We start from the raw sequence: 27,257 nt of genomic DNA, 5'->3' as shown, positions 1-27,257 counted from the left end.
TTTCTTCGTTTTTTAATGTTTCTTACAAAACAAGTGAAATTTATGTGGCACATGTTAAGTGACAGTGCTACTTGGAAAATAAGAGAGAGAGTGAGAGTGAGTTTCTTATCCGTTATCCGTTATCAATGATTTTGGCAGTGTCGGCGTTGGGAAGATGGAGGATCAGCAATAGCGAAATGTTTATGGTTGAGGGTGCTGCCTATAATTTCGGAATCGGAATGCGAAGTGCCAGAGTGTGGAACGGCGCGAGCCGGAGTGAGCTGGCCGGAGTCGTCGGAGTGAGGTTTGATGGACCGGTGCCCCTAAACGGCGACGTTCTGGAGAAGGAAGTGCTCTTCGAGCAGTGCGTGACGCGGACTCTATCTCCGGCGTTGACGTTGGAGGAGGGGCTCGAGAAATTGAAGGACGCTCTCCACACGTTGAAGTTGCAGAGGCCTCCTTCCTCTACCGGATTCCTCCGATTTCAGGTCGCAGTTCCTCCTGGTTCCAAGGCCTTAGCTCTCTTCTGCTCTCAACCCCTCTCCTCCTCCGTCTTCCCTCTCGCTTACCTTTCCAAGCACAATGCTGATCCTAAGTCGCTCTACGTCAACGGAGCCCGCGGCGTTTGTGCCATCGGTGCCGCTGTTTCCTTTCTCCCTCCAACCTCAAACCACCGCTCTTCCGTCAATAGGTTTTTTTCTGTTAATATTCCCACTCACTGCATTATTCTATTTGGTTAGAATTATGAACTAATCGCGGACTAACACAAACTTTTCTTTCTGCAGATATGTGTCATCTGACTCCGCCGATGTAGTGGCCTATGGTTTTATGGATGTTAATTTGGATGATGGTAATGTGAGTCACCAGGAAGGATCTTTTTGGTTTTTCATCCCTCAGGTAATGTTAATCAACAGTTTAATAGCTTTTGAATAATTCTTTGTAATGTATCCTCATTGTCACGGGCTTTGTTTGGAGAATCTTCAGAAAGAAAAAAGGAAGAAAGAAAAATGAAATAGGCTTCTCCACAAGCTAATTTTGGCTGCTTATACGTGAGCTAATTTGTAGAAGTTATTTTTGATTAACTTCTCCCAAATTTGAATTTTATGCCATGCATAAACTAGTCTTAGCTTATAGAGAAACTAATATACTTTTTCTCTTTTATAAGTGGTTATAATGGAGTTGCTCAAAACATGCACATAATATTGTTCGCTGCTTCCGTTAATGGCTGCAAATTTTGTGATGGCAGATTGAGTTGGATGAGCTGGAAAGTGTTTCCGTTCTGACCATGTCCCTTGCATGGGATGAATTTTCCCAGTCTACTTTTCAAGAAGCCTATTATTTGCTTGAAGTTTCTCTAGACCAGGTGCCCGAGTGCCTTTATGTTATCTTTTAGGTCTTTGTTTTGATTATTTACCTTTACCTTCATTCTACTAATACTAACATAATATAGGCAAGTCTTTGCGGTCTTGTTACAAACCAACTAAAAGTGTAAGCAATTAGGTATAGTTCTTGAGTGGTTTTACATAACACATATTCACTCTTAATAGCCCTATGGACATGAAGTGTGAGTAATGCTAATGCATAGACCCAATTTAATGAACTATGCACTAGATTGGGGGAAATTCCAACATTAAAGTGTATAAATCCAAGATTGCATTGTTGTTGCTCTTTAAATTTTGACAAGATTACGAACCGGTTTTAATATTGGGAAATTCTTTAAAGTTGATAGGATTGGGAACTTGTTTTACAGAGGAAGAAATCGTGCTCAATAACACAATGAGCGAGAGTAACAAAAGAATTCAGCAAAACCAATCCTCAAAATCCTTTCATCCTCTTACTGCTTTCTCATTTTCTCATAATCCATTTTCGTTCCTTGGAGTAACAATACATTATCTTTGCATTTGTATTTCAGTTTACAGACTTATATCACCATATATGTATTTTACGTTCCCCTTGCTTTTATCTTTTTTTAAATAAATTGGAATTCTTAAAACTAAACAGTGAATAATATTTTCTTTATCAGTTTCTTTCATTATGGTTTCACCATGTCAGTTTCTGAAAGTTAAGCAATGAATTATTTTTGTTTGTTAATGAAAAAGCAACCTTTCATTATGGTTTCATCGGGCCTTTCACTTTGTTTCATATCATTTAGAGGATCCTTTCTTTTGTTATGAAAAAAATGAAAAAAATGAAAAAAAAAATATAAATTCCCATCTGTATTCATGCTTGATATTATATTTCTTATGGTGTAGGTTATGTGTCATGTTTGGTCCACTATCAACAAAGGGAAATCCAAATGTACTAGAGGTGCTCTCAGAAAACTAAATTTGGTTGAAGATAGATCCATTCCAAGGGTATAAGCTAATTTCTTCCATAATGTGTAAGCTTTTCTTGAAACAACTAGTTGTTACTTCCTTGATTGTTGCTTTACTCTAGTATCCTAAGTGTCTCCAAATTTGTCATTCAAGTTGCTCATGCGTTGCATTTTACATCATACATGCATGACATTAAGAGTAGGAAAGTAACATGTTTTGTATAGTTATATCAATTGCCTTAGCCATGCAATCTTGGATGTAGTTGTTGCCTAGTCTAGTATCACTTTTATTAATCAACTTGAAGAATTTGAATGAAGTAAAACAACGTATTTTCTTATTACATTGTTACAATTATACTATTGTATTTATAAAGTACAAAGGAGCAGAATACAAAAGGTCAAGGCACTTGCTTAAACACTAACCTAATAGTTGGGTTCCCATACATAAATAATAATAATAAAGAAGCATTACATTTCGACATTTCCTTTCAAGCTAGAGCATATAGATCATTGCACCAAGCTTGGAACATATAAATTGAATTTTAGGCCCCCTTAGAGATTTAGTCAGATTGTCTACAAGTTGTTCGTCAGGGACCAAATTTTATGTATCCATGCATCAGGCAGTCTAATTCTAACTCTAACATAATCCTAACAATACTAACCCTTTGTTGAACTTTAATAAGAACTGCCAAAAGGGATCAAATTAGTTAAAAAGATTTGGTTCCTCTACATTAGAGTTGGCTATCCTACACATATATTTTTCTGTAATAGAATTATTTCCCTTTGGTCCTTTATTAGGTTTTCAGGTTCAGTTAGCCAACCCTTTGTTTTGTTCTGTCATTTATAGATAGCCGACTCGTGATAGGTGTAACTAATTTCAATTACAATATTCAATTGTAATACAATAAATCTTTTGGTTTGATTTAGTATACGCTGTCGTTAAAGCTATCAAATTAATACTACTTTTCAAGGCAACTTCAATATTGCCAAGTAATATTCAAGAAAGTAGATAGGGTTAAAGTAACCCTGAGTCATCTCCCAATAAACACGGAATTGCTTTTTAATATTTGACTCTTATGATGTTATGCAATGCTCAAGAATAAAAGTGAGAAACTATGCTAATGAAGTTAATGTTTGAAGAACAAATAGGAAACTTAGAAACAATTATAATGAAATAGGCTAAATCCACTGCTTTTTCAAGATAGATTCATCATTGGTTATCAACATATCATTGTTCAATTGATTATTGTTCGAGTTTCAAATTAATTAAAGTACATTCTCAATTACTTTGAGGGCGATCTCACAATCAATCAAAGTAGATTCTCAATCAAATGCAAGACCTTTCTAAATTATTCACAATGAATTCAATCAAAGTACATTCTCAATCAAATCCTATTGTGTTTAATCATGTATGTTCTTAAATCTCCTAACCAGATTAAAAGCTAATTAATCAAAGTAAATTCTCAATTAATTATAGTTGAAATTATTGTCACCAACCAAAGTACATTCTCAATTAGTAACAAAAACCCATTTAATCATATGAAAGTTCCTAAATTCAACCAAAGTAAATTCTCAATTAAACCAAGAAACCCTTGAACTCATGATCAATATGCATGTAGATTCAAACACCTTATGATGCAAAATCATTGCCTTTAATATGATTGAGAGATGAAAGACATAGAAGAAGAATAACTCAAATCAATAATCAAAATAAACAAATACATTAATTCAACTTAACCTCATAATCCATGATGAAATTACAGTGGAATAGCCCTAGAAGCTTAGCCCTCCATGAATGGAGTGAAACACATGGTAAAATAAAAGTGAGAGGAGTGGTGGATGATGACTTCCAATCAAGGAGTCTTAGTGAATGAATGAAGTATCTTTTCTGCCTCCCCTGGGTCTCTTTATGTAGGCTTGATTGGGCTTGGACTCTGAATCTGCTGTTGATAAAATATTTTATCTTAAATCTAATATCTTCCAAATATTCAACGGATATAATCAGTTTTTGAGAATATTTGATAATATCTTTTTAGATTCAAAAAGATTTGGCAAATATTATCTTTTGATATTTATTGATATAGTTAGATAAGGTAATTATTTAACAATATCAAATAAAATATCTTAAGATATATTTTCTCCAAATTATCTTTTAAAATATCTAACAGATTTAAATTTGTCCAAAATTACATTTCAACTCTTTTTATTTTATTCAAAATTGCACAGAAGTCCAAAATTTTCCTCTAATTGCACTTTAGCCATCTCTTTCTTTCCAAAATTGCATAAGATCCTTGAGTTGACCAAATTGGACAAGCTTTGACCATTCAATTTCATGCTTTAAATAACTAAAATTCTAACTTTAGCTGCACAAATAAACATTAGAACATCCAAAATAATTTATGCAACTAAGAATCACATTTTAAGCATCTTTAATTCCCAAACCCAATAAATCTAATCGTCAAAAATTCACTTTAAATCAATCATTTAAGCAAAACAATCTTATCAAAAATTTGAATTTTAAAACATAAATGTGGGCATAAACATGCATTCATCACATGTCTTTCTCTGAAATTCAACACGGTATCCGGAGCTAAGTGTGAAACTTACTGAGGTTTGAGTTAGTTTGATGTCTTTCTATGAAATTCAACAGTCTGGATATCCTTCCTTTTGTTCATTTTTGAAATTTAAAGTTGTCTTTGGTTTATATTGTTGAATTTCTTTTTGTTAATTAATGCAATGCTCATATTCCAATATTTTCTAAGGCAAAAAATATTTCCCGATCTATCAAAAAACTTGCTCCAAGTTGTTTATTTGTGATCTTCATGAATTGCCAGGTCTACATGAACACTATTGCACCGGGAGGAAGAGAATGTTTGAGTGAGATCATGGAACTGGTATTCTATTTTTCCAGTGCATTTTTCATTTTTTATATTTTCACTTTTTCTGTTATTAATATTAGATTTAGTTATTTTCCTCCATCAGTGTATGTTTCTTCACTCTTATGCATAATTGCATATTTCCAATTTCATTCACTTCTATTGCAGAGAGAGTCTCCGTCTTGCAGTCAATTTTGTTTAAGGCTATCAGCAACCCTTGCTGTTTCAAACAATATGGTATATTGTAATTTTATTGCAAATATATAATGCTTTATCTCTTATCCAGATATAGTCATATAATGCTAGAGTATAAAGGCAAATTAAGTGAGGAAAAACCAATCAATTTATTGCATACAAAAAAATAGAAAATAGAAAAATGGGGTCAGCAAAACCTTATCATAAATAAGATGTAAATTGGATATTTGGATCTTATCTTTATTCAAGATATTCTTCCTAACTGTTCCAACAAACTTTGATAGTCCTCCTCTTCATTTTTGAACAAATGCTCTGGGCATTCACTAATCTTCCCTTTCTAAGGGTAATTGACTATGCTTAAAAAGAAAAAAACAATAATCGTAAAATAAGGAAGCATTTTGACACATTTCCTGAGCAAGAGCATAAAATTTCAGCTTTTGTACTAGAACAAGATATTGTATCTTACTTTTTGCTCCTCCACGTTACTGGACTATCTCTAAGAAACACACAATACCCAGAAGTAGATTTTCTGTCGGTAATAGAACCTACATAGTTAGCGTTAGTATATATTTTCATAGTCTATGTGTCTTCCCTTTTGAATAATAGTCTCTTTCTTGGACTTGATTTCAAGTACTGGAGAATTTTATCAACTACTTATATGTGTCTGTCTCTTGCATCATGCATAAATTGGCTCACTACACTAACTGCATAAGGAGTGTGTCTGGTCCTAACCCTCCTCCATCTATGTGATCTAGTCTTGAACATCCCTTGAGAATCCTTAGAATGTACTGACTCCATTGTAAGAAATTCCGACCATCCAATCGATAGGCACCAACAATATTTGGAAGGTCATTAGGACCCAAAGCAATAATTTTTACCTCAAACATCCTTGGAACACAATTAGGTGTCTCTGGTGACCCTATTCGAGATGATGACGACGTGTGGGCTGCACTAGGAAAAGGGAGCATAACTTAAAACTCATATTTGATCAAATTTGGGCCAAATGGGATGTCACTGACATGTGGAATGGACTTAGGAGGCTCCAACGACCCTTTCTGTGACGGTTGCGACAAGTGGGTCTCATTGGAGCTAGGCGCGTGGGCTACATGTGCCGGTGACAATGGCGGCTTCTCTTCTAGAGCAATTTCTAGCATTGTGTTTGCCAGAGTTAGATGCACCTTTCTGGCCTATCAACAACCCCAATCGGCAACGACGGTAGCCGCATTGGCCGAACAGCGGTGGCGGTGGCGGCTACTATTGTAGTGGAGACGGAGCTCCCAAGATTGGGAGTTCTGATATCATCTTGAAAAAGAGAATGAATTTTATTATTTTCATTCATGTTTATTACATTCTCCTTACCTTTATTTGTAGCAATCTAATTTTCTAAAAAAGAGAAATAAGGAAACAATATATTGAAAAATAAACTAGAAAATCCTACTGATATTTTCTCTAATTAGGAAAGTTCTATAGATATTTTCTCTAATTAGGAAAGTTCTATAGATATTTTCTCTAATTAGGAAAAATCTATAGATATTTTCTTTAATTGGGAAGATTTTCCTCTAATTACAACATGTTTTTCACAAACCTAAACTCTATATACACCTTCTTCTATATCTGAAACATTATCTGGTAGGAAATGGAAACAAGCTATGATGTGGAAATGGAGGCATTAAACATGAACAAGACCTGGGAACACATTAGTTTTTGGGGACTTGATGAAACAAACACCTTAGTTTTTTTGGGAAATTTGATTCCTTTTCCATAGAAACAAAATAAGAATTATTCATTATCCAAGTTATTTTTGTCTCTGTAATGCTATTGAAGATTTATTTATTCATTGTCCTTTCTATGTTTCTCTCTTTGCATAATCAGTTGGATCGTGCCAATGAATTATCGCACTCACTGAAAGAAAGTGCTAACATTAATGCTGTTTGGGCATCACTTATTGTTGAAGAGTGCACAAGACTTGGTTTGATGGTGAGATGATCTTATAAATCTTTACGAATGTGCCAATATTAACACAATTATGATATAGTCTTTCTTTTAGTATTTCTGTATTGCTCCTGGATCTAGATCTTCCCCTCTTGCTGTTGCTGCTGCAAGTCACAAATTAGTCACTTGTATTTCATGCTTTGATGAGCGTTCACTTGCATTTCATGCTGTTGGATATGGAAGAGGATCTCACATTCCAGCAGTAGTCATAACATCATCAGGCACAGCAGTTTCTAACCTTCTTCCAGCTGTAAGTTTCATTAGTATTGCTTGTTTGACATGGTTTTCCTCATTTTCATGAATTATGTTGAATGTATAATGATTTATTAGTTATATACCTGTGATTTGGTTTGTTTTTATTCTTTATGTTGTCGCTAATACATGTGGCATTGGAATTTATTGATACGAAATAACTTCCGGATTTTCAGGTGTAAGAACTGGACAGAAATGGTGGGTTCTAACACTGATGATTTTATTTTAATAATTTAATAATATTAAGCCTATATTTTAGGATACAGGATCCCTAGATAATATATATTTAAGTTTCCCTATTCAAGATATGATTAAATATTAGACAGTAGTGCTTGTTCCATCAATCTGGCTGGTTATTTATTTATTTTTTACTGTTCTTTACTGAACTTGAGTTGCAGTTTTCTTTCTCTACAGGGATGTGTTAATCAAGTTTATGACACAAGTAATATTTTTTGTCTAATTAGGTGACTGACAAAATTTGCAGGTTGTGGAGGCAAGTCAAGATTTTGTGCCTCTTATTTTACTTACTGCAGATCGACCTCCAGAGCTTTTGGATTGTGGGGCAAACCAAGCAATTGATCAGGTTAAAGCCATTATATGCTTAAATATCTTGGCCATTGATATTCCTGACTATGGTTCTTGGAATTTCTGATAATTGAGAGAAAGTGTTTTCTTTACAAGTGAAAGAAAAACATTACATACATTGAATAGTTGATGTCATCAGCTTTATGTATCTGAGCTAGTAGTTAACTAACCTCTGGCAAACTGACTACTTTCATGTTTATCTGGGGACAAATCAATGTGGTTGCTCTTCTTGCTAATCAGCATCCACCTTGAGTTTGCTGGAGGGGGGTGGGGAGTGGTGTGATTGTTGTATTAAGTTTGTTATAAAATTTGTTATAGCTGTTTTATCAGTTGCATTTTTACGGCTATGTTTCTTTTCTTTCTCTATATAAAGAGAACCCATGTTTTTTTTTTCAGTTGTACCAGTTCTATTTGTGTTTCTCTTTTCTTCTCTCTCTCTCTCTCTCTCTCTCTCTCTCTCTCTCTCTCTCTCTCATGACAATAATTCTTTCAACATTCACAGAGCAAAAACCTCACCATTTTTGTTAAACAGGGACTATTTCTGTGTACTTTTTAATATTATAAGTCACTACTACATCTACTGCATTTATTTGGAAAGCCTATAGTGATTTTAAATGCAAATATAGGTAGTTTCCGTTGCAAGTGATTAGCAGTTCTAAATGAAACAATATTTTATATTCATGTTTTCCTTGGTTACTCAGTCTACACATTGAATTTCTGTATCAGGTGAACCATTTTGGTTCTTTCGTGAGATTTTTCTTTAATCTCCCTGCACCCACAGATCAAATTCCTGCAAAGATGGTGCTCACGACTCTTGATTCTGCTGTACATAGGTCAACTTCTTCACCATGTGGTCCAGTACATATCAACTGCCCTTTTAGAGAGCCTTTAGAAAGCAGTCCCTGTAAATGGTTGTCTAGCTGTTTGACAGGGTTAGATTTCTGGATGAGTAATGCTGAACCATTTACCAAATATATTCATATGCAATTGTCTCATACTAGTACAAATGTGCCCGGTGAAATGTCTGAAGTCTTGGATCTGATTCAAAAGTCCAAGAATAGTCTTCTACTATTTGGTGCAATCCACACAGAAGATGAGATGTGGGCTGCTCTGCTTTTGGCTAAACACCTTCACTGGCCTGTTGTAGCAGATATCTTGTCAGGGTTGCGGTTGAGAACTCTTTTAAGTTCTTTTCCTGATATTGAAAGAAATTTTATATTTGTTGATAATCTTGATCAAGCTCTTCTCTCAGATACTGTCAAGGGCTGGTTAGAGGTTGATGTGGTTATTCAGGTATTACCACTTTTTACAAAAAATTTCCAATTCCCCATCTTTTCCCTTCTACAGTTTTCATTTTCCTTTTCTAAGTTATGTTTTTGCCTATTCTTTTCTTGATAGATATTTTTGCCTTTTTCACTTGTTCCCATCCTCCTTTTTTTTATTTGGAGCAGATAGGAAGCAGGCTAACAAGCAAACGAGTCTGCCAAATTCTTGAGGATCGTGCTCCTTTTTCATATATTATGGTTGACAAACATCCTCATCGGCATGATCCATCACATATTATAACTCATCGTATACAAACTTCAATTTTTGAATTCGTGGGCTGTTTACTTAAGGCTTCAATTTCAAATACTAGGAGCATGTGGGGCATTTCCCTACAACTGTTGAGTAAAATGGTATTAATTATAATATTGAAAAGTTACTTCTTGTTATGGTAATGTTGGCTATGTTTTCTTTTACATCTTAATCTGGTGTATTCCTGAAGTATCTTATCTAGTAAATCAGTTGAAAGCATTTCCACTATTGACAATTTTCTCCATTAAAATTTTTAGAATGGCATTGGGCAAGTATACTTTAAGAGGCTTCTGTTTGTGGCTGACAATAATTCCTTGATATTGGATACAACTATAGTCATTTTCTCATAACATTTTAATTTGTAGGTTGAGTGGGAGATAAAATTTCAAATTACTGCAGAATGCTCCCTTACTGAGCCTTATGTTGCACATGTGATATCAGATGCTCTTTCCTCCGAGTCTGCTCTATTTCTTGGTAACAGTATGCCTATTCGGGATGCAAATTTATATGGATGCAGTTGGTCTATATGCAATCAAAGTGTTTCATCACTAATGTTAAATTCCGACCTACCAATTAACTTGACAAGAGTGGCTGCTAACAGGGGTGCTAGTGGTATAGATGGGTTGCTTAGCACAGCCATTGGTTTTGCTGCAGGATGCAACAAAAAGGTAGCTGTTTATATTTCCAGAAATACCCTTGTAGATATATTAAAATAGGATGTTTTAATAAATAGCATTTCTTGTTTGATGTAATTTTGAGTTCAATGTATGTCCATTGCTGCTGTACTGTTTTCCTATATGAGAACCATGAACAAAGGATTCATATTCAGGGTTATGCTCGTAGTTTTAGAGGATGGGGTACCTTGTTTGTAAGGGATACTCTTTAATATTGTGGGAAATTGATATGTCTGAATGCTCTTTATTTATAACAAAAAGAGAAACTTCAACTATGTAAGGAAATAAAAAATGATTTTTGATAATAATCACACTCATCATATTCTCATGACCTCTATATGTAACAATCTCTAAAATAAGGAAATAAAAATATGATGAAATGAATTGGAAGATTTTTGATATATTTTCTCCTAATCAATATCAAAATAGTGAGGATATTTTCATCCCAATAATCTATTATTTACAACGTTCTCCTCAAGTTGGTAAATAAATATATATCATTACCAACATGTCTGGAAGATCCTAGAATCTTCTTTGAGGAAGCCTCTTAGTGTAATTGTCTGCTATCTAAAGTTTTGTAGGGACATCACTTAACCACAATAACTCGGTCAAAATCTTTGACAATGTCCCTGCCAATTTCAATATATTTGCACTTATAATTTTGTATTGGATTATAGGAAATGTACATGGCTGACTTGTTATCACAATATATACCAACTTGGAAAGGATTAAGCTGGATGAGAGAAAATATCTTATTGAAATTGAATAAGTGAGCTTCTATAGATAGACAACTCTATCCCTAAAGTAATGATTACAAAAACGGATCTCTAGTATATCACAATGCCACACTTGTAATGATTACAATTAACTTAATATATTTTCTCCTAACTCAACAGTTTGTTTTGCCAGCTGTCCCTTTTAGGCAATTCTATTCTTGTTTTTGGTCTGTTTGATTTCTCAAGGGTAGCTCCCATAAATGATCCTTTTGTATGTTGCTGTGAACTATACAGAAATAATAAAATAAATTTCTCTATATTCCACATTTTTCTTCTCTCTAAGATGGTATCTAGAGCCATCTTTCCTGTCGGTAACCGTCAATTTCTTTTTCAAATGTGGTTCTCACTTTTTGTTGGCTACCCCAACTCCCACAATTTCCACACCTTACTCCTTTCCAGTTTCCCTTGTTGAGAAACTCTACAACTCCAACTATCTTCATTCACGTCAACAAGTTGAACCCATTACCAAATGGCATAGGCTACAATTATTTGTTGCTAACCCTACAATTTCTCCAGGGTATCCACATGATAAGGATCACTATGTTGACCATATGAATACTGCATATGAAGTGTGGGAAGTTCAGGATCAAATGCTTTTTACATTGCTTCAATCAATGTTATCCAAGTTAATTCTCTCTTGCATTATTGGCGACATACTTCTATTAGGTTTGGGGCACAATTCATGAATACTTTTATCTTTAGATAAAGTGCCTGCGTGACAACTTCATATTGACCTTCGATGTAGGTGCATTGACACTGTTCTCGTTGAAGGTTGTTATGATAGAAATAATACAAGGGTATTAAGGATAGAGAAATGGTATAATAGAAAAATATGAGATGCAATAGTGAAAGGAATATTGTATCTCTCAAACGTATTGCTATCCAAAAACGTGTTTCCACCCAGAGCAAGGAATAACAGAAAAAAGTAATCAGAATCGGGGAGAGGAAAAAACAACAGACTCTACTCCCTTCTCTTGTAATTGACTATTTATATTTTTCTTACAATGCAAAATCCCTCAATTTAGAATTAGTCATCTTTACACGTGTGCTCTTCCTACGTCACTTGTTTCCATTTCCTACTCTCTTTCTAAACCTTCTATTAATTCATTCGTTACAAAGGTCTACCACCACCAAAATATGCATTCGTTGAAAGCCAGATCATGACTTCTTCTATTGCTGAAGTGGAGGCTCTCCTTGTTGTTTCCAAATCATGCACCGTCTGATTTAAGAAGAAATTATTGTCTGCTTCTACTAACTACACTCTGGGATATGTACCTCCCAACTCTCACTATTCTGGACCTCATACTAAAAGTGGCTATGCTTATGACGATGGAGGTTGAGGTGGCACAACTAGTGGTCATGGTGATCTTGGCAGAGGCCATGGTAGAAGGTCTACCACCAAAATATGCACTTGTTGAAAGCCAGTTCATTACTTCTATCGCTGAAGTGGAGGCTCTCCTTCTTGCTTAAGGATCATGCACCATCTAATTTAACAAGAAATTATTGTCTCCTTCTACTAACTACACTCTAGGATATGTACCTCCCAACTCTCACTATTCTGAACCTCATACTAAAAGTGGCTATGCTTATGGAAATGGAGGTTGAGGTGGCACAACTAGTGGTCATGGTGATCTTGGCAGAGGCCATGGTAGACACTGCCAATTTTGAATGCAAAGTCTATCTGAAGTATGGTCACACTGCCAACATTTCATTGTAGTGAAAATTGAGATTTTACTCTTAAAATCATACGAGCCTACGAAATTGCATATTATTTCTGTTTCAAATATCAAGTATGATCATTCACAACAAAATTGCACCGTCAAACAGAATTATGATATTGTGTGGATAGCAGATTTTTTTGTGTAATGTCCTCCTCTGCACCCCCTGTTCACTTTCTTTGGTGAATGGACTTAGTTCAAATAAAACCTAAACCTAATTAAAAGTTAATGTATTAAAAAGTTCACCTTGTTATGTGTGTGTTCAGCCACAACACCACCCAATTACAAATTAATGCAATTAAAATTCACGTTTTATTTTGTAGCCACAACACTTGTTTGCTTTCTTGGTGAATCGAGGTTTCAATTAAAACAAAATTCAATCCCAATTAAAAATTAAGGGTGCTTTTTGCTGCCTATTCCCCTTCTTCCTTTAATGAGTTTCAATTAAAATAGAACCCACTAAAAGCACTTATAACTTACAGATATCTTCTCTTTTCATGGAACTTGCATTGGTTAGGTGTAGGTGCATATCTTTCCCCAAATCCAATTAAATATAAAATTAAGAAATTCAGCACTGGCATAAGTTTGCCTAATGTGCATCTCTTCTTCTCCTTACGAAATTTAAAAACCACAATCACAAACCCAAGTCATCTTAGGGGTGTACACACTTAAAATCTAATATTTGTGTTAAGATCCCAGATTTACAACTTTGTGAACCCTTCGCGATCTTAACCACAATCTCAACTTTAACTACTTTGCATCATTTTATTCTAAAGGGCTGATGCACTATAATCCCTGAGTCTGTTCTTCTATATCATCCTTCAACACTCCGACTTGCACAGTTCAATTCCTCTTAGTCCAACACCAGAACTCCTAAGACCTGGCTGAACCCTAATGTAAAGAATTTCTCTCACGATACTAATGTAGTCATCCCTGTGCTATTTTTGCTAACATTTCTTTTCAAGGGGTGTTATTTCTACATGGATTTGTGATTCTAGTGCCTCTTTTCATGTCTTTTATGAGAACTGATCTCTTAAAAACTTCATCTTTCTTTGTTTTGTTTTGCCCATTTATTTTTTATTTCATTAATTTACCATACTTTGCTTTCTGTTGTTAATAGTTTATTTTAATTTCATAATTTCATTCAGGTGTTGTGTGTAGTTGGAGATATTTCTTTATTGCATGATACAAATGGCTTGGCAATTTTGAACCAGCGGTAGGAAATTATCTACCAAAATTTTCATTTCATACGATATTTATGTATTCTTTTAAGTATTTAGCATTTTGCATAATGGTATGAACATTTATCTTCAGTTCAGAGATAATCTTGCTAGTGTCTATTTTTTAGTCATAAAATTATTTATTATCTATTAAGGTACGTATTGTTCAACAAAGCTATTCTATTTCAACTTTTACTTTCATGAAGCATAGCTAACATTTTGATAACATGCCAACTAGGAAACTGCGGAAACCGATGACAATTCTTGTGGTTAATAATCACGGAGGAGCAATTTTCAGTAATCTTCCCTTGGCAGATAAAGTTGAAACATCCATAATGCATCAATACTTCTATACCTCTCACAACATTTCAATACGTGAACTATGCATGGCACATGGGTATGATTCTTAACTTCGGGCATGAATTGTGTGGAAAATGTTTTTTGTCATTGATATTTTAATTTTCTTTGTGCAATATAACCTAAGGGTGTGTTTGGGACAACTTCAATAATTAGATTACTTCAATAATCAATTATTGTTATAATTTATTATAATCACAGTTTGTTCTTGTTTGGGTAAATGTGCTGAAAAGTGGTTTTAAGATAATTATTGTTTTTTGTAAGCTAAAAAAACAGGTTTTACCTAAGAAAGACTATGTATGAGGCTGTAAGGGATTGGGAAATAATAATAAATTATACAATATTCAAATTCATGAAAATAACTTATTTGGTTGAAGATGTTTTGAATTTAATTGAGTTCAGAGCTAAGGCCACCCAATAAGCTTTCTCAGTCTATTATTAGCAAGGGCAACCAGTGCTTTGTGTTAAATCAACAGTCTAGTTGTGGGGTTTGATAAGGACTGAAGCTACTTCGTCAGTAATGTTGGCTGGAATACATGCTTTCTCGAAGTTGGTTGGCACATATGTGTGTGGGATGCTAAACATGCAGTACTGTTGTGGGAAATTGTTGTGAAATACTGCAAAGGTTGATAAGTTTGAGCCCTCAATTTGGTTAGGTAGAAATTAAACGAATTTGAATTCTCGATTGGGTTCTTTTGTGTTGTCTCTCTACTATGCCTTTAAAATATACTGATTGACACTGATTTTGATCTTTTAAAATACATTAAAAAGAATAATAATATAACAACATCAGTGCATTTTTAATGCTTAGCTGAAGACAGCTCCAAAAAATAAAACAATAGAGAATCTGGAGTCAAATTAAACATGGGGCCATTTGAGTTGGAGAATTCCAATATGAGCACCAGTTTTTCTAGATGGTTTGCTAATCTTAGGTGGAAGTGATGTTTTTGTTTTAGAATTCAATTGTTCCCTAGGATCAAACTACACTATTGGAGGTGGGAAGTTATGCGTATTTCTAGAATTGCAGGTACCTTTTGTTGGGAAGTTACGTTTAATTTTGGAACTTGGGGTGCCTTGAGAGGTGTAATTGGTTTAACTATCACAATCAGTTGAAAATAAAACTGATTTATTATTCAAATCATGAAAAATACATTCTCAGATCTTCTATTTGTAATAATCTAGTTCTCCTAAAAAGAAAAATAAGAAAACTAAGAAAAATAAAATAAAAAAAGATTATGTATCTATTTTCTCTAATTAAGAAGATTCTAAAGATATTATATCTCAAATTACAACACAATCCCTTTGCAAAAAGCCAAACTTTGTATTTATGATTGATGCTTCCATCTTGACTTTCCTCATGCAGTGAAAATTTGTGTAGTTCCAATGTATTTTTTCAGTGAGACGAATGGATTGTGTAATTAGTTTATCACTCTTGAGAGTCTAAAGTTTTCTTTTAGAGCAAAGAAGTTATACAAAAACATCTAATGTATAAAGACAGTTCTCAGTTTGATTGAAATGTGAAAAATTGAATAGTACAATGAGCTGAGCCTATGTTGATAGAGGGTCAGTAAAGCCATAAGGTAACTGATATGTCAATATCAACTGATTGAAAGAGACTGGAAGCTGAAATGTAAAGTGAAAAAGGTAAAAGCTTTGCTATATACAGTTGAATAGATTACTAGGCCTAGAATGCATAGTTGTGTGAGCTGGTTCTCTCTTACAAGCAGAAATGTTATAATTTATCTACACACACATTTACATACAATAGATATTGTATTTTTGTTGCAGTTAAGCATTTTCCCCAATTGTTTTGATATTCAGTCTCTTCTTTACTGATGCTACCTTTTTTGCTAAGGAAAAATATAATACATGTGCAGCATCAAACATTTACATGTGATGACAAAGGAAGAACTTAAGGAAGCTTTGTGTGTAGCTCAACATGAACAAATGGACTGTATGATTGAAATTGAGAGTTCCATTGACGCCAATGCCAGTTTTCACAGGTTTGTATAGGCATTTGGTTATTTAAGATTTTGACTTAATGGATTGTCAACTCTTTGCCGACAGCTTCATATCTTGATTCAGCATTTTGAAGAAATTTGCACTCCAAACAGTTCAACACACCATGAATTATCTCTCATGGGTTTTCAATGAAGGCTCTATACATGATGAGTTTTGTTTATACAAAATTTGTAAAATCCAATGTTCTAAATATAGGTAAGTTTTCCCATTACATAAATCTAATGGCTAACTTATTTTGATATTCCTTTCTATTAATTCTTTTCCTTGGATTGGATAAAATGGTGCTGTGGCAGAATTGCACTTAAAGCTCCACCAACATCAACATTTGTGGTTGATAGCTGTAAGGAATTCTACAAAGAAGGATTTATTCTATCCTTAGAGCTTGAAGATGGAAGTGTTGGATATGGTGAGGTTGGTATTGGTTTAATTTTATATCATCCCTTGTAACTTACTTTTCATTGATTTATTGCTTTTTAATTTTGTTAGATATATTATATTATTAGATATCTTAGATAGATAACTTATCTCTATCTTTTATCTTCAATTACTTTATTATTATTCTTTATTTATATTTTGGGCTTAACCCATATTTCATTTATTATAAATATAGTATCCTATGTGTATTTTTTACACAAAGGAGACTAATTCCAAACCTATTTTTCATTATCTAGAGCCAAAGGTTTTTTTCAGAAAAAAATTTCGTTGCCTCTACCACTACAACCGCAGCTGCCGTGGAGCCGTCGTCTGCCACCATCAACGACACCGAAGTTCTAGTTCAAACCGGCAACCACACAGTTTTGTTGGCCTAACTCAATCTTCTTCTCTTGGACCTTAGGTTCTTGACTTAGGTGCCATAGATCACATTGTTGGTCACAGATCTTTGTTTTCTTCTTTATCCTCTTCGGATAATTTAACTACGGTTACAATGATGGATGTGTATAGGGTCTTGTCTCATGGTATTGGTACTATTAATCTTTTTCCATCTTTAACTATTGATAATGTTCTTTTGCCATTGTTTGATATTGGTAGATATTGTTGATATTGTTTTTAACAATATCTTCTATTTACCATATTTATGTTTGGTTGCCATATGTACTTGTATCATTCTTCATTGTAAATATATTCCTTATGTGTCTTTTAGACACAAGGGAGATTAATCTTATACCTAGTTTTACTATATTCAATAGGTGTTAAGAAGTAGACTTAAGCCTAACTCAATCCTACAAAACCGGCTTGTAAGGTGAGGTTTACATCCATTTATATACTTTAAATTGACCTTATCTCTAGTCGATGTGGGACTTACAACAATAGGATATGTCTACATGATAGTATGTTGATGACATTGTTCGTATAGATAGTGACAATTCCTAAATGAAACATCTTTGCCACCATTTTCAAATCAAAGATCTTAGCAAACTAAGATATTTCTTCGGTATTCAGGTGGTACAATCCAACGATGGTATTGTTATATCTCAAAGGAAGTATTTACTGGATATTTTGGAGGAAACTGGGTTTATCAATTCAAAATCTGTTGACACACCCATGGATCCAAGTTAAACTTCCACCAAATCAGGGCAAGCCTATATTAGATCCCGAGCAGTATAAAAGACTAGTTGGAAAATTAAATTATGTTACAGTAACTCGTCGTGACATTCCCTTAGCAGTAAATGGGTAAGCCAATTTCTTAATTCCCCATTTGAAGATCATTGGAATGCAATCATTCGTGTATTAAAGTACATTAAAGGAAATCCTGGTAAAAAGTTGTTATATGGTTCCAAATTCCAATAACCATACAAGAGTTGTTTTTTATTCAGATGCTTATAGGGTAGCATCTCATTTTGATAGAAGGTTTACATTTGGATATAGTGTCTCCTTTCATGATAACTTGATCTCTTGGAAAATCAAGAAACAAAGTGTTGTGGCAAGATCTACTGCAAAAGCAAAATATAGAGCTATAGCCTTAACCACTTGTGAGCTTGTTTGGTTTAAGCAATTACTTAGAAAGTTACAATTTGGAGATGTCACTCCAATGACACTTATATGTTACAATCAGACTGCTCTTCATATTAGTTTTAATTTTGTCTTTCATGAGAGGTCTAAACACATTGAGATTGATTGTTAATTCATTCGAGAGAAGATTATATCTTGAGACATCAAGACTAAACTTGTTAACTCAAGTGATTAGTTAGCGGACATTTTCACTAAGTCTTTATAGAGACCGAAAATTGATTATATTAGTAAGAAGCTTGGTACACAATTTGTATGCACCAGCTTGAGGGAGAGTGTTAGATATATTAAATTATTAGGTATCTTGATATATATTTTATCTTTATATTTTTTTCTTCAGTTACTTTTTTATTTTTCTTTATTTGTATTTTGAGCTTAGCTCATATTTCCTTTATTATAAATACAATACCATATATGTATTTTGTACACAAGGGAGATTAATCCCAAACCTATTTTTCACTATGTTCAACAAATATTATTTGGCTCTTAATTTATGTAACTGATATTTTTTATCGATTTGATTAGATACAGTTAGAATGTATTTACATAGTTAAAGCTCATAGCTTTGCTAAAAGATATAGGGATTGTTAGTCTTAGAAAGTGGACTTTTAACCTAATGTAATTCCACAAAGCTGGTTTACAAGGTGAGGTAAACACTCACTTATATATTACATTAACATCTACAGTTGCAAGATCTATTAATCATGTGGTTCACTCGTGCCAAGAGTGGGTGTTATCCACAATGGAACCTGATCTTTGTTAACCAAATGAGTGGTTTACGGGTCATCAATTTTCAATTGTTTGTACACTTATTTTGTTGTTATTTTATCTAATTCCTTTGTTCAATTTTCTTGGTTTCTTTTAAACTTTCTTAAACTTCTTCATGTTATTGGCACCAAACAGGTTGCACCTATTGGCATCCACAGGGAAAATCTGCTAGATGCTGAATACCAACTTAGGTTTCTTATCCATGTTATGGAACATGTTGATGTTAGTTGCTTCCTGTCTCTATTGAGGGGTTCATTTTCACATTGGATATGGCATGAGTTGGGCATCATGGTAAGCTGTCTAATCTATGTTATTTAGACAACAGCTGGAGATATTATGCAAATAAAAACCTCTATTGGAGCTACACCTAAAAGATTAGATGTTTTGTTGATGAGTTTCTTCAGGTTGTATCAAATTCTTCTCTATCAAACCAATTTTGTATAAAGAGATTGATTATAGAATAAAGATACACAATAAAATGTTTCAATATTGTGCCTTGTAATCTTTCAGCTGCAATGATAGGGGAACTTCTTTGATGACATTAAGATATCAATTTGTTACAAACTGACTTAAGACATTGCTTTTGTTGTGATGCAGCCATCTTTTATTTTTCCAAGTGTAAGATGTGGTTTGGAAATGGCTATCCTCAATGCCATTGCTAATGCAAAAGGCTCCAACATTCTGAACATACTCCATCCCTCAATAAATGAGAACAATTGTGAAACGTCATTAAATGTTCAGATTTGTGCATTAATTGATTCAAATGGATCTCCAACTGAAGTTGCTAATGCTGCTGCCAAACTAATTGAGGAAGGATTTTCTGCAATTAAGCTGAAGGTGATCTAGTATTCAATCTTTAGTTTCAGCTGCTTACACATATTAGCCCTCAACCACGTTTTATGTAGACCAACGGTTAGTGTAACAGTGAAGGACAATGGTTAATAGTGCTCTTGCTATGCAGGTAGCACGCAGGGGTGATCCAATGCTTGATGCAGCAATAATACAAGAGGTGAGAAAGAAAGTTGGTTGCCAGGTTATCATCCGTGCAGATGCTAATCGAAGCTGGACTTATGAAGAAGCTATGAAATTCAGCTCTTTGGTTAAGGATTGTAACCTACAGTATATTGAGGTATACAAATAAAATAAGACATTTTTTGTAGTTTATGCTTTCACTCTGTGGCTTTTCTTTATATGGTTTCCACGAAGTTTATTGGTTGGTGTATGTTTTTGTATAACTTGATTGAAATATCCCTTCTACAGGAGCCTGTTCAGGATGAAGATAATATTCTCAAGTTTTGTGAAGAAAGTGGCTTATCTATTGCCCTAGATGAAACCATAGATAACATGCAAGAAAATCCCATGGAAAAGCTAGTGAAGTTTACTCATCCAGCAATAGCTGCAGTCGTAAGTAAATAAGAATTTCTTAAGATAATAAGGGCAGACTAGGTTTACATCATTTAGGTATTGTTATGATGTCTTCAGAAAATACAAAATATAATTATATTAACAAACTGTAATATTGCTTTTCTGAGGAATTGAGAACATTTTATCCTATATCTTTGATTTCTTTCTTATTCAATATAAATTAACAAAGTAATTCTGCTATGGTGTAGTTGAAAGAGGACTATCTTTTATTATTTCTGCCACACTAACTACGTTTTCCCATCTTTCTATTATTGAGAAAAGTTGTCCTTATAACAGAAAATAAGGAAATCATAAGAAATAGGGAAATAAAGAAAGTACAATATCCTTTGGATCTTCAAAGATATTTTATTCTTTACAACGTCTATGCATATACTCTTTACCGTTTCATTCAAGCTATAGGATTAGAACAAACGAGTAAATGCTTAATTATAAATAGGAAAGATTTGAGATTATTATATCAGATTTTTTTTATTGAGCTATTTTTCAATTTTTCTAGGGTAGAAAACTGTTAATTGAGCAAATTTTTTATTTTTTGGATTTCCTATTTTCCAGCCGTATGTGTAATTCCTTCTGATGCTTTTCAATGGAGAAAATAAAATTTTACCCTAAATCAAGCTAGAGTTGTGACTTTTTCTTTTCATTTCTATATATATGTTCAATCATTATGACTCCATTTGGATTGGTCTCTAGATTAGATGAAACAGAATATCTGTTTATAAATTCTTATCAGAACTGCAAAATAGTTTATGATCTTGTCAATATAAAATGATCACTCTTTGTTTAATTTAAAATTTTGCAATGAATTTTCAGGTTATTAAACCGAGTGTTGTTGGTGGATTTGAGAATGCGGCATTAATTGCTCAATGGGCCTACCATATGGGGAAGATGGTCGTTGTAAGTGCTGCATTTGAAAGCAGTCTTAGTCTTTCTGCATATACTCAGTTTTCTAGTTATCTTGAAATGCTGAGTTTAGGTACATTCAAAGTGTTAGATAATGTGGCAGCACCTGCTGTAGCACATGGTCTCGGAACCTACCGTTGGCTTAAGGAAGATGTAACACCAAATCCTCTTTTTATTTATCGTAATCCAAAAAGTGGTTTTGTTGAAGCGTCCGTGGAAGATGCTAGTCGATTGGTCCGTGATTTTCAAGTCAACAAAAAAGTTGTCTCATACGTTATTGTTGAGGAGGAAGTTCGTCAGTACCAATGTAGAATAGAGCTTAACAATGTATCTTGTTCTTTTGAAGTTCGCGAGACTGGCCTTCAAACAAATGTAAGCATAGAATCCCAATGTTATGATTACTCTAATGAAGAGCAGTATGGCTAGATTTTAGATATAGTCTCCATTACTTCACAAGCAAATCTATTGCATATATGGGTAACATGCTCCATCTTTATTTGTGTTTTCATGAAAGTAAAATTTGACTCCCTTATATTTGTTGATTTTGCAATGTAGGATAACGTGCTGGTATTTCTTCATGGATTTCTTGGAACTGGTGAAGACTGGATTAATATCATGAAGACCTTTTCTGGATCAGCAAAGTGCATTTCTGTTGACCTTCCTGGTCATGGAAAATCAATACTACATGGCTTAGAGGGTGTTGGTGAGGAACCATGGCTGTCATTGGAGACAGTTGCTGATATATTGCATGAATTAGTTCACCACATAGCTCCAGGAAAGGTTACACTAGTCGGGTACTCAATGGGCGCAAGGATTGCATTGTTTATGGCTCTCAAATTTGGCACCAAGGTATAATGGTTATATTCAATGTCTTTACTTCATTTTGATCTTTTCATGATTGTTGGTAAACAATTTGAGCATATACCATGCAGATAAAGGGTGCCATATTAATATCTGGAAGCCCTGGATTAAATGATAAATTATCAAGAAAAATTCGTGCGGCTAAAGATGATTCTAGAGCATCCACAGTCATTACACATGGCTTACAACTTTTTGTCAGTTCCTGGTATGCTGGAGAGTTGTGGAAAAGGTAACCTGTCTGTTCTAATCTTTAGACTGAGCGGGATTTATGTTAATGCTATTATGATGTAATCCCTCTATTAGTGTCTCAGCCTACTTTTGTATCATCAAACAGCTTACGAAGTCATCCCCATTCCAGTCGAATTATTGCTAGTCGCTTGCAGCATGATGACGTGCAGAGTCTTGCACAGATGCTGTCTGGATTAAGCATAGGAAGGCATCTGTAAGCAAATTAAGCTTAAGTATTTTTTTTTTTTTTTTCATTCCTTTGCTTCATTTATCTCTATTAGTGTCTTCTTCCCCATCCAGTTGAATATCTGTAGGATTTTTGGAGCAACTAAACCATATTCATAGACCCAAGGTCTTAAGTTTTTTTTAATTTTGCACAGAAATTAATAAAAATATGAATATGCTGTATGTACATCATAGTTTATACACATACATGACCACCATTCAAAATGTACCCACCATGCAAAAAGTACCCTCCATTCAGATATGATGATGGAATTAATAAAAAGAACATAACATATCATCAATGCAAGCAGAAAACAAATGCAGTTGAAACAAAATAAAGGGCTATTAGAGGAGTGTGGAGTACGTGTTAAAAAGGAACAGCACTACACATGCACAGAACAAAACAGAGTATAAATTGCTGTGTTTGAATGCATGAACACACGGTTGGCTGAAAACAAAGCCAGAAAATTGTGGTCAGTAGTTGAAAATAAAGCACAGGTAATACAAAACCTTCTTCAACTACACACCTCATTTTCTTCACTCGGGGTATCTCCATTTGGACTTCCTCTTCTAGGTCTCTATGTTTCAACGTCAAACTACTGAAGGTTCCATCCAAAGTAGGAGGCTAGGGAGAAAGTGATTCATTCTGTACTCATTTTTTGCTACACAAGGACAAAATTTCTCCTCATAGCCAACCCATAGGTTTATGAGTGTCATTTGCCGCTAGTCTTGCCTTAAATAATTTTGATTTCTTATTAAGTTACATTTCGCAGTATATATTGATCTACATTCTACAGCTATTTTGTCTGAGTTTATCAACAACCTTTCAAATTGAATTCCTTTCTAATGCCTCCATTTCTTACCTCGATGCTTGAATCCAATCTCTGTCTTTCTATAACTTCCTGAACTGGTGCAGGTGCTTTAAATACATCAGTAGTTGCAATAAAGTTTCTATGTTGGAGATAGGGGTGGTCAATACAAACAAATTGGGAAATGGGATACATGGGATACCTTACACATGATTTCTATTGCCTTTCCTCGTGGACATTTATCTATAGTTCTGATGACTCTATTTGCTATGGGTCCTAAGTGGACTCTTCCATTTTATATTTTTTTCCAAAGAATTCATTTTTATCTCCCTATGTATTGTCATGATTAACCTCTTTCATGTACTGTAGAAACACAAGGGATAATGACTATAAGACCTAGCGACACCAAGGGTGATAACACTTATACCCGTTTTTATTTGAGGAGTAAATGTTGAAATATGGGTGTAAATATTGCACATTTAGTGAACAATAAATAAAGATTGATTGGATGATAAATATAGATTTGTTTGTAAGAAATCCCTATAATTAAGGCATTAGGAGTTTATTTGGTAGGTTTGGTCCAAATTTAGAGTCTTTAAGTCTGGAGATTTATTTCCCTTTATTAGGATTTCGTTTTTCCTTTAAATACCAATTTATTCTTTTTTTTAGATCAAGAAAATTAATTCCGTAATTATTGCTTAGTGTTGAAAACAGAAGTAGGATGCTGGAAATAATTATTCTCACGTTCATACTTTTGAAACAATACATAGGTGTTTAAAAAACAAAACATGGTCTAATTAAGGTAAAAAATCTCCTGAAATAAAGTCTCTAAATCAGAAGATATCTATCCAATAATACCTAATCTTAATGAAAGGAAATCTGCCTAATAATTACTAATCCTAATTCCTTAATTTTAGGGATTACACATAATTGCCATATTAATTGTAATATTTATTGCTTAATAAATTCACATATTCTGACACTTAATGCCTACGATTTTTTTCATATTGTATTAGAGTCATTAAGAGCTTATCCTAATCAAGTTATTTGGGGCTATTATGTCACCGCCATCCAACTCTTTTTTTTATCTTTTTTTTAGATCACCCTCTAATATCTAATCATATCCTCAAGATGTTTATTTCTTGGTGTGAGGGACTATGTTGAGATCTAACATCAACTACGAATAAGACTAAATTATAGTTGTTGTAATTAGAGGAAATATTTATAGAATCTTCTCGATTAGAGTGTTTATGTCTGGAGATTTATTTTATTTAATTTAGGAAATTTATTTCCTTTTATCAGGATTTCATTTTTCCTTTAAATACCAATGTATTGTTTTTTTTTAGATCATGAATAGTAGTTCAATAATTATTGCTTAGTGCCTACACTTTTTTTCACAACTGAAAACTAACAATCTACACCGTTGTCAAACTAACAAGTGTAACTATGTCTGGCTATATCACAGTTATCAAACAGGGATAGATGTAACTAGTTACAATTATAACAGAAGCTTATTATACTATAACAAAATGGAAAATCATGTATTTTAGGGGATTGAATATATGTATGGTTGTGAGAGAAAGACAATTATATGAATCGTTAATTTGTATTATCTACACCACTTAATTTATATATTTGAATGATACACTGTAATCATTTAACTTAAAATTTCTCGTTACCTGAGAGAGCAGGTCAATGTGGGAAGATTTGCCAAATTGTAGAGTACCTCTTCTTATCATTCACGGAGAAAAGGATACAAAATTTAGAAATATTGCTCAGAAAATGATGAAAACGTTGTGCTCTGGCTTGGGGAGTAAGCATGAAAATGGGATTGCTATACATGAGGTTGTTGAGATTCCCAACTGTGGCCATGCTGCTCATTTGGAGAATCCTCTTGCTATCATTGCTGCCATAGCACGATACCTGACTAGACTATGAAAGCTGTATTCTCCAATTAGAGGATCAAAGTGGTAGGGAAGGATCAGGGAGAATGATGGAAAGGTTGGGATATTATATGTTTTTGCCACATAGAATTTCCCTTGTTGTTTCCTGTATTTTCTTTTTGATTTCTCTAATGACAAAGGGCTAACCTCTCTTTCAAAGGAACTTATTTCCATTGTTTCTTCTCTAAAACTCGACACCTTTATTATGGATGTTGTTCATTTGGTTTACATGTGTTGGACTTGACTCTTCTGAAATAAACAAAGTTAACTAACATTATCTGCTACGTATATGACATATCAATTATTGATTGAGATTATTTATTTTATTCTCTGAAATGAATTGTTTACTTTAAATTATTTACATCTGTAAAAGTGTTGATTTTTCTTAGAACATAGCTGAACATGGATGGTTTAGACGAGTCAGATTCCTTTTTTGTTACGTGTTCTCTTGTCACTACTTACATAGTGATATCTACATAATTTGAGAGAGATTATTTTTGAAGATTCTACCTTTGTGTAAAATATAAATTTTGTTATTATATGTATATTACTGTCTACATGTTCAAATTGAAATTAAATAATTTAATTTTAAACCAAGAGTTACTATTGGTTAATGATATTTTAGTTCCTGAAACTTTTCTAAAATATAGCTTCCAACTTTTCAAATTCTGGCTTGCTGAAATTATAATTAAATTCGTAGGAGTAACTTTGGATTAATTAGTTCTATCCATATTTAAATTATGTTGACTAATAGTAGACAATCTACTTTTTTAATTTGATTGAATCATCAGGAAATTCAATTTAATTTAACTCTCCAGTTTTGCTATTTATTTGTGTTTTCTTTTTCATTTTTTTCTTTAAGATTCAATTAATTTATGTGTGTTTTGTTTAATTGATAATTGGTTTGTGCAAATTACAATATTTTTCACAAATATGGTAAATCACATAATCTTGCTCATTTACCTTTTCTTTTAAATTTTGTAATTCAAATTAGTGTCTTAGCTTTATATTTATTTGTACGTGTTTGGTGTATAACTAGAACAAATCCAGGTGATTTATATCGATTTGATCAAAAAATTGAACATGCATACAATAGGCTAGTTAGAAAGTGTAGGCTTACAAGTTTGCATCATTATTATAGAGTGAAGTACATTTTCAAACATATTTAAAACACTTATTCTTGACTTTCTTAAATTTTAGTTGAGTTTAAATCTATTATTTTCTTATTTGTAGTATCTTTTTGTTGTCTCTTGCATGGAAGGTTAAATCTTCTAAGTTGATTCTCTTATTATTTTATATTTAATTATGAGGTTATGTGCAATTAAAGTTTGGAACTAAAAATTTTTAAAGACAAAGTCCACATCATTTATTCTTTTTGAATATTGATTTATAATCTTAAAATTGTTTTAAAACACTTGTTGATAATTCAATTTTGTTCTTTAATTAGAATTTTTATTAGTTTGTCTAAATCTAATAACCTTTTGTTTGCTTAATTGAAGAGGTAAAAGAATAAAATTCCATACTTGGAATAGGTGAAAATCTCAATGAATTAGTAG

General features: G+C 33.4%; 1 protein-coding gene across 3 annotated transcripts; it reads left to right on the top strand.

The window, feature by feature from the left end:
- Window positions 1-77: 77 nt before the first annotated feature.
- Window positions 78-25,989, top strand: LOC106761862 (protein PHYLLO, chloroplastic). Of its 3 annotated transcripts, none has more exons than XM_014645437.2 (26): window positions 78-670; window positions 765-876; window positions 1,226-1,342; window positions 2,232-2,333; window positions 5,128-5,187; window positions 5,338-5,406; window positions 7,237-7,341; window positions 7,412-7,606; window positions 8,093-8,191; window positions 8,920-9,486; window positions 9,645-9,869; window positions 10,134-10,436; window positions 14,085-14,152; window positions 14,395-14,553; window positions 16,391-16,516; window positions 16,599-16,730; window positions 16,829-16,946; window positions 19,446-19,601; window positions 19,908-20,147; window positions 20,272-20,439; window positions 20,571-20,714; window positions 21,546-22,007; window positions 22,191-22,484; window positions 22,568-22,725; window positions 22,831-22,938; window positions 25,450-25,989. In XM_014645437.2, the coding sequence occupies exons 1-26, from the start codon at window positions 126-128 to the stop codon at window positions 25,694-25,696; spliced, it is 5,079 nt and encodes a 1,692-aa protein (XP_014500923.1). In that variant the 5' UTR covers window positions 78-125; the 3' UTR covers window positions 25,697-25,989. The 3 variants fall into 3 exon arrangements, with proteins under 3 accessions (XP_014500923.1, XP_022636940.1, XP_014500924.1); XM_022781219.1 differs by lacking the exon at window positions 25,450-25,989 and adding an exon at window positions 23,866-25,443; XM_014645438.2 differs by lacking the exons at window positions 78-670; window positions 765-876; window positions 1,226-1,342 and having other exon boundaries at window positions 2,249-2,359.
- The last annotated feature ends 1,268 nt before the right edge of the window (window positions 25,990-27,257 follow it).

This window comes from Vigna radiata, chromosome 5 (genome assembly GCF_000741045.1).
Source record: "Vigna radiata var. radiata cultivar VC1973A chromosome 5, Vradiata_ver6, whole genome shotgun sequence".
Taxonomy (NCBI): Eukaryota; Viridiplantae; Streptophyta; class Magnoliopsida; order Fabales; family Fabaceae; genus Vigna; species Vigna radiata.
This window is presented reverse-complemented; position numbering and strand designations above follow the sequence as displayed.

Bases quoted from the DNA above. Each gene is read 5' to 3' on its own strand.
- LOC106761862 (XM_014645437.2), top strand. From the start codon at position 126: ATGATTTTGGCAGTGTCGGCGTTGGGAAGATGGAGGATCAGCAATAGC. The intron at 877-1,225 runs GTAATGTTAATC...TTGTGATGGCAG, and splicing joins TTTGGTTTTTCATCCCTCAG to ATTGAGTTGGATGAGCTGGA. The intron at 9,870-10,133 runs GTATTAATTATA...TTTAATTTGTAG, and splicing joins TACAACTGTTGAGTAAAATG to GTTGAGTGGGAGATAAAATT.